Source organism: Charadrius vociferus, unplaced genomic scaffold (genome assembly GCF_000708025.1).
Source record: "Charadrius vociferus isolate BGI_N301 unplaced genomic scaffold, ASM70802v2 scaffold398, whole genome shotgun sequence".
NCBI classification, from domain to species: domain Eukaryota; kingdom Metazoa; phylum Chordata; class Aves; order Charadriiformes; family Charadriidae; genus Charadrius; species Charadrius vociferus.
Window position 1 is genome coordinate 1,665,994 of NW_009649571.1, and position 8,189 is coordinate 1,674,182.

The following is an 8,189-nucleotide window of genomic DNA, read 5'->3' on the forward strand; positions in this document are numbered from 1 at the left end:
CGCCCGCCGGACCAACCGCCCCCGGCCCCCTCTTAGCCGCTGGCACGGCAGACCCAAGCTGAACTCATTTCTTTCGGCTCTGCACTGACCGTTATCCGGTGGTGCCAACCCCCAGCACGCCCCAGGCAGCCCCAGACCGTGCCGGCCTGCAGCAGCTCCTCATAATGCCATCAGAAGTTCAGTCAATGGCATCACAAGTGTTCATGGTCTCCATCCTTAACTGAGAAAAACCACCTGAAACTAGGTCTGGAAGCCTGCAGGACAGGTAAGGTAGCAACCTCCCCGCGCCTGGCTTTCACTGGGGTCTCACACCAAGCACCGCTGGGTAGCAGGGCAAGGTCAGTCATCACTGCGGCCACACCGCAGGGAAATGAGGAGAGGTTCATTGTCTCAGGAACCTCAGACCACGTGGCACCTCTGCGTGGTTCAGTCCCAGATAGATCATACCTGCTGGGACGACCACTAACTGAGCAGAGGCCAGTAGTCATTGGCCACAAAGGACTTCAGATGTCCGAGGACAAAGGGACAAGGACTCTGTTAGAAGGCTGACCTCCTAAAGGAGAAGTGTGTGGAAACCTTTACTGATTCATATCTGGACTCTACACAGGGACAAGGTCCTCTTGTTTGAGCAGGAGACAGGAACGCCTGCCTCTCCCAGGCAAAACCCACCGTTGGCTGATGAGAGATGCTTTGCGCTGATGAAGGCAGGAAAGCTCTTCTGCATCAGGACCTCCCCAGAGGTCCGAGAGATGACTACCACCACAAGGGAGCTGCTCCAGATGAGAAACCCTGGCAGATGAGCTCTGCTGCTGGGATTGCCCTCTCCCAGACTGACCTTGCAAGAGTCCTGTGCAAACACCTCCCTTTCTCAGGGTGCTTTTGGTTCTCCCCTCTTTCCAACAATTTACCAAGTTCATTACTAAAACACCTGTATATTGGGGGAGGAAGCAACTGTCTGCTTCATGGGAGGTATCAAGCGTGACTGCAGAAAAGCTCCTCCTGCCAAAGCACTTTGTGGGCACGGCCCATGCACTGGGGGTTCAATCACAGCAGGAACCTTTGGGCTGTAGATGGCCAAACGGTCGGGGGGTACCGGGAGAGGTGAAAAGCTGCCTTACACCAAAGTGCTGAAGTTGCACATGTACTGTGCTGCCTGCTGGGCTGCAGACAGGTACCAGGGCAGAGCCTCATTTTCTGCACTCCCCTGGAGCTCCGGTGGTCACTAACAGGAATCACCTGTGTCATCTGAACTACATCTGCCTGGAGTTCCTCGGTCTTCCCCGCATGAACTTTGGGCGGTCCCCCACCATCAGGACTCCAACACTGCAGCGTTATATGGAGGAGCTGCATGAGTTAAGGTAGCATAACCCAAATCTCACACTTCAAGGTGTCCAGCACGGGGCTCAGAGGCAATCTTATCTTAAGTCAGCGCTTACCAGCCCGCTGGGTGCACTACTCTTGAAAGTATGTGGTGTTTGCTACTGATTTCAGGCTCACGAAACAGGTGACCTAATCTGGCCAATAGCACACACAAGAAAACAACTGATGCAAAGGCATAATAACAAAATTTAAAGCCAAGCTGCTTAAGCCAAACTTGAGATTCCTCAATGTGTGACTGCTGATGAAGTCAGCCCGTCGAAAGGTGGGAGGGTGGGCAGAGCAGCCTGGGAGACAAGGCTTGCAAATGAAGGGGGAGAGCTGACAGCCATCACTGGCAGGTATTTAAAAACAAAACACAACACAACAATGTAAGACGACATGCGATGGGCGGCAGGTAGATGTTTCCGGGACAGCAACAACTGGATTGCAAAATCCTTCCCCACCCAGCAAACCTGGAACTGCCCATCGCTATCAGCACTGGCTCATTTTTCTCTCCCCTGAAAACGCATCGAGATGTCTAGGAGCGGCAGCAACATTCCCACGACAAAGAGGGATTTGTGGTGTCCTGTGGGTAAGTGCCCTCCTGCCTAAGCATAAAACCGTCTGGAAACTGCAAGGAGCAAAAGAAGCAAGTGGAGCTTTTGCGATCCCAGAGCAGAGAGAGGGTGATGGGGCAGCCCCAGAGCCCTACATACCTGCAGCGTCTCTGTGTCCAGTTCTTGCCTCTTTAACTCCAGCTGTGTCAACTGCAATAACTCTTTTTCTATTAATTTAATCTAAACAGAAGACGAAACATTTTTTACTGACATTTGAAATAACTTTAATTTATGCCCTTTTAAAATGAGGTCTAACCGCTGCCATGGGAGGGACGGCGCCGCAGAGCCACCCAGAAGTTCGGGGAACCTGCTAATGCCCTTCCGTGATGCATGCTTTTAGGGTCACTCTTCCCCTCTTGCCTGAGGAGCTGTGTCCCCCGCTCCGTAATTGTCTCTCTACTCTGAACACCTTCTGTTCAAGTCTAGAAGTACATTGCAATCAGTTTGTTCAGCGAAACCTTTTGCAGCCACTCTGGAAGGCAGCAACTGATTGTCAAAGTCCTCCTAGCACCACCTGCAACCGCAGATTAACTGGGGCAGGGTTCTGGTTTCTAGATGCTCCAGTAAATCCCATAATGATACGTGCTCTTTCAGGTGGGGCAACTGAGACACAGAGAGGTGAAGTGAGTTGCCCAAGATCCCACAGCAAAGCCAAGATGAGAGCCCCGCTCACCTATCTGCCAGGCCGTCTGCATCCCCCGGCCACGCTGCTCAACGTGTGCCACCAACCACGAAATTCCTGCCGGCACCAGGGCTCTGCAGCAGGCGGTATCAGGGCTCCTGCCCTTCACTGCCTGCACAGGGTGCTGGTGGGCTGGGCTGGATTTCATTAATAAAAGGTCCAGCGATGGTACTGAGGAACAAACTCCCTTTGTTAACAGAGCAAGTGTGAGCAAACTACAGGGCTCTTATTGATGAACTCGAGCAACGGAGAGTTGTCAGACTCATCTCCTGGATTGTCCATGCACAATCCATAGGCTTCCAGCACAATGCAGTGAGTGGTCACTGAGTGACTCAATATATCCAAGCTCTTAAGCTTATCCACCAACTCCTGACCTGAGACTTTTCTGCTACCATCAGATCAGGAGAGGGAAGATTCTGGAGCACCATGTCAGAAACCAGCCACCCATCCTCGTGCATCAACCACTGCTACTTTCCCATCTTCGTGCATCAACCACCACTACTTTCTCCAACAGCTCTTGCTCTTCCCCCTGACTATCGCATTGCACCTTCTGCAGAATGGAGCTCAGAAAGGCAGGCTAAGAATGGGAAAGAAAAGGTGAACTCATGGCTCAAAGTGCAGTTCTGATGTGCTTGATGGAGATGCAGTGGACTCATGTGGAAACAGCAGCCCTGCTAAGTACACAGCCTGAAGGAAATCGTAGTTGCAATTGCAGACCGCCCCTACAGAGGCAGTGCAGGTCTGTCCTCTAGTGACCACTCTCCAGCACTTCATCCACATTAGTGCTGAGATGACTGAAGTAATGGCAATTCCGCTACTCCCCCAAATTTAAAACCTGCACTGACACTCCCTCCTGTGGAGCTGGGAGCCTGTCGTTTAACCAACTACACTGCCCAACGCTCTTAGCAATGCAAGAGCTCTTCATTGCCTCCAGACCCTGCTCTACGCTCGCAGCGCTTTGATCTTCCTCAGAAGCATCTCATCGAATGGCGGTATGGGCTGAGTAGCTGGTTGCTCTTTCTTCTGTTGCTGACTCACCTGATTCCTGATCTGCCTGTGCATAAGATCCTTCTTCACTTGCAGAGCTTCAAAGGCAGCTTTCTGCATCTCAATCTAAGGGACAGGCAAAATCCTGCTTAGTGAGGTTGTTGATGCAGCTGCAAATGGGCTGAGAAACCCCGTTACTTTGCAGTGACTCACGTTCAAACACCTGAACAGTGCTCACTCTGGGCAACAGTGTCCTCATTACACCACAACTTAGATCCCACAGTCCCAAAAGGTAAAACCCACTTTACAGACAGACACAGAAGTTACAGTCAAGTTCTTCAAACACACATTTTGAATGCTCTGTATGAACCCCACCTCTCATTTTCAGCAGCAGCAAGCACACGAGCTGTGCAATAGGGCACGGCTGCCCAGCACTTCTGAAAAATGGGCTGCAGAGGTCTCAGGTTCAAAATGAAGTATTCAAAAGGAGCAGAGGCTTTGAAAATGCTTCCTGCAGGCAGCTTGCCCCACATCACCCAGGAAACCCGCCCAAAACACAGGACTTCTGTCTCAAAATCCTCTCTATTAATCATCAGACCAGTTTTGCTTCCCATGGTCTGTGCTGCTGTCTTTTTGGAAAATTTGCTGCCTAGTTAAAAAATAAATACATTTTTCTTCCAACCACCCAAGTCAGTTTGTTAGAATAACAGAGATTCTCAAAGTTTAGCATGTAGTGTTAAATAACTTCTGCACGCAGCCCAGCCCAGCCCCCGTCGCTCCTGTGATCCACTCCTGATGCTGCTTTCATGTGCCGTTGCTTTCCCTTCACCCCTGCTGTCCCCACACGCAGTTTGCTCCCTCACCTACCTGCTGCAGGATCTGACTAACAGCTTTGTTCTGATCCAGCTGTTGCCAAGCCAGGATTTGCTGGAACTTCTGGTCCATCTCAGCCAGCCTGCAAGAAGATGGATTTGCCATGGCATTACTGCCAGGTCTGAGACTTTCGATACAATCAAGTGAAAAAACGGACAACAGGGAAACCAGGAATGGAGAAATTTGTTACCGAACAAGCGTTACTGGAGGCTGACAGATTTAAAACCTCCTTCCCTCCAACCAAACCAAACCTGCACCACAGACCAAGCCAGAGCAGAAGCACCGCTGCCTGCCCACGCACAGCTCAAAGGCCAAGCAGGGGCTGCTGCTGCCCGGCAAGTGCTCAGGTGATGAATTTGCGTGTCAGTATGCTGCACTGGAAGGGGGTGCTGACAAAGGACACTCTGACAACGTGGCCATATATCGCCTGCCCTTGCGAGCAGGACCGTGTCTGCCCAGTGCCCTCTTTTGGGCAGGTCACAGGCACACAAGGGCGTTTCTGTTCAGTGCCAGGTTAAAATTTCTCACCTTCTTGTAACTACAGAGAGCCAGAATGCTCTCTGTACCTACAGCAACGCAACAAGTCTTACATATATGCAAACAGCATCCTCAAGACAACCCTGGGAGGTGAGGAAAGGAGTTCTGGGGTAGAGTTTGACACTGAACTGGCTGACAGAACAGGAAGAAGACCAGTCTAATTTCATCCTCCATATTTAGCAGAATGTATAAAGTAAAATAAACAGTGTAAAAAAGTGATAGTTAATCCAAAATATGATTAACATGCATGTTCTTGTGATTAGGAGGTAGTTCATTTAATCAAGTTTGACAGTTTCTTTAAATTGCACTGTCACCTGCTCTGACACAGCTGTCCTGCTGCATTCCAGCAGGAGTTCCTGGGTGTATATATGGGAATTACACGGGGGACTGCTGGAAAGAAAGGGACTTTACAACAGTACCACCAGCCCCAGACATCTCCCACTGTACCTGGAGCAGGCCTGGTTAACAAGGTCTTGCCGACGAGACTCGTAGGTCATTTGGATGAGCTTGTTCTTGTAGCTCTCAGCCAGCATTTGTTGCATGGCAGCTAGGAGACAGAAGGGACATCAGTCTGCGTCAGGAGCAGGTGTATCGAACAGGCACTCATCTACCACCGCTGCTACAATCACTTGCAATTAACACTGCCTTCTCTCTCATTTCCAACCTGTCCTTAATTTTTCCATTTCATTCATTTCGGAGCACAATCATTCAGCTGCAAGAATCACAGCTACTTACTGGGAAATTAGATGAGCAAACACCACTCTGCCTGTGCTTGCATCTCTTCAGTGCTCAGAGGAGCCCCGTCACTGCCTACCGACCCTCAGACGGCTACAGCTCTGCCCATCCCACTGCCAGTAACCCATCCTTGGGGTGACAACACACACATTTCCTCTGCAACTCCAGATCTGTTCATGGTCATCACGAGCAGAAAAGGCTCCCTAGCACCATTCTTGTTTAGCGTACGCCTCCTGCCTCGTGAACCTGCTCAGTTAACATCTGTTTGGTACCTCTGAAATATGAAGCACTTTGTGTGACACGCTGTAGCTACACAGGGAGCACAGCTCGCACCTCAAGGAGAACTGGCAGTGAGCTGCAGGTGGAAGCAGCGGATCAGCTATGGTACACGTGCAATGCTACCCCCTGCAGCTCTGCCCCACTGCACCAAGCAATGCAGAAAGAACGTGTGTGTGACAGAGCATCTCCCATGTGGTTATCACCTATTCAGCGCATCTCTAGAGGAACCAGGTCTTTCTTACACTTTACCACCCCAAAGAGTTGTCTGGACTTACAGGCCACTTCCCTTCTGCGTAGATGCTCCGTCTCCTCCTGTGTGATTGCCATCAGCTGTTCCATCCTTATTCTGCCGAACAAACAAGAACAATTCAGCCACTCCTTCAAACAAGCACTATCTCACTCCTCCTCCACCCACCCATCTCAGAGCCTAAAGGCTGGGCAGATACACCCTGCCACCTCCTCAGGAAAGCCATGTGCTTATCAGAGACACAAAAAATCTCAGCGATTTTGTGGCAACGTGCCTCTACATCCATGGGAAACAACATCAATTTTGCTCAAAACCACGGGCACAATGGCTTCTTAGACTGGAACGCTGACCTTTCTGAGAAACAGAACATCTATGCAACATGCACACACTTACCAAACTCAGCACCAGCTCCTTTTTGTGCCTTCCTTTCTCTTGAGGCCTGACGAGCACTTTAAAGCTGACCTACGTGAGCAGTGCCACTGAAAGAAGCAGCCTGGCCTCCGTTCCCACCTCCCATGACCTTGTCCCAGCACAAACCCACACAATGCCACTTAACAGAACAGGAACTGGTATGGCTGGAAAACTATCTGACATACAAAGGGATTATTTTGCAGCCAGGTCAGTCCCCTCGTCCACTTTACTGTGTCACAGCACAAACAGTTGGCTATGAGGGGGTGGCATATAGGCAGGGGAGAGTTGGGGACAACCACTTTTGGTGGCAAAGCTAGCTCGAAGTGGTGGCTGAATGGCAGCCTTCCTTTCAATGCATTTCTCCCAACCTGTACACATTACTGGCCATCTTCATCAAAGTCTTGCTTTTCAACAGATAGAAGATTTCTGTCAGTCCTCGATAGTGGAATACAGGGGTTTGTTCCCAAACTCCTTAGCTGGGGCCATTCAGAGATGAAAAAGACATAAAATCACCATTCCATAGGGTTTACGAGACTGGGTAAGACCAGGCACATCTAGTCCAGTGTATTGCCTCCAAGAGTGACCAGGACAAGCTGTAGGCATGAGACAAACCTCCCCTGACCTAAGGTGGATTCAGACTGAAAGGAAGGTCCCAGCCCTCTTTCCGGCTTCTTGCCCCTTTTCTAGAAAAGCTTATTTCAAGGAGACTCACCTCTCATTCTCCAGGGATTTCAGAATGTCTGAACTTTGTTTTTGCCTAAAAAAAAGATAAAACAAGAGGTTTTCATCAAGCTGAGCAGGACATTCTACTCCCCCAGAGGGCAGAAAACGACTTTGCTTCTCATGCACAGAAGAGCAGCTTTAAGCAGGCTGGTAGCCAGCCCAGCACCAGCCCAGCAGGAGGTCCAGCAGATCTACATCAGTAGTACCTAAGAACCAGTGTTCAAACATGCACCTTCCATGAGGAATTCAAATTTTTTCCCCAGCACTGCAAAACTCCAACAGCACACATCTGTGCGAAACATAATTTTTTCAAGGTGCCAAATTCCACTTCCTTTAAATGGCAGTTTAAGGTACCACCTACGGACATCAATCCTGACCAATTCCATAATGCTCAGAAAGGGTCAAATGAACGGCTCAGAATGGGACAAAATAACACGAGCGCCGAGGGACAGAGATCACTGCAAGACACCCTGGGACCCTACCTCTGGTTGTCCTCTAGCAGCTTCTGGATACGGCTGGCAATGCCTTGCTCTGCTTGCTTCAACTGCTGCAGCAGCTTCAGGCGCTCCTCCTCCAAATAGCGCTGGTGCTTTGTCAGACCCTCCTCCAGCCTCATCTGGTCCTAGACCAAAGCAAGAGAGAACCCAAGGAGAACGTGGTCAGTTTAGGAACGGCAGTGTCTTGTACGGGGCCTGCCCAGAGGAGACCTACCTCTCTCACTGTCTGTAGTATCTCATCC

General features: G+C 50.3%; 1 protein-coding gene across 1 annotated transcript in view; it reads right to left on the bottom strand.

Moving 5' to 3' along the window:
- Window positions 1–8,189, bottom strand: part of LRSAM1 (leucine rich repeat and sterile alpha motif containing 1) — a 23,610-nt gene that overhangs the window by 4,199 nt on the left and 11,222 nt on the right. The window contains exons 12-19 of the mRNA XM_009890324.1: window positions 8,162–8,189; window positions 7,933–8,072; window positions 7,440–7,484; window positions 6,345–6,415; window positions 5,503–5,602; window positions 4,513–4,600; window positions 3,697–3,771; window positions 2,076–2,156 (exon numbers count right to left, since the gene is read on the bottom strand). Of these exons, the coding sequence (XP_009888626.1) occupies window positions 2,076–2,156; window positions 3,697–3,771; window positions 4,513–4,600; window positions 5,503–5,602; window positions 6,345–6,415; window positions 7,440–7,484; window positions 7,933–8,072; window positions 8,162–8,189 (628 nt within the window). The remainder of the gene's footprint in view (window positions 1–2,075; window positions 2,157–3,696; window positions 3,772–4,512; window positions 4,601–5,502; window positions 5,603–6,344; window positions 6,416–7,439; window positions 7,485–7,932; window positions 8,073–8,161) is intronic.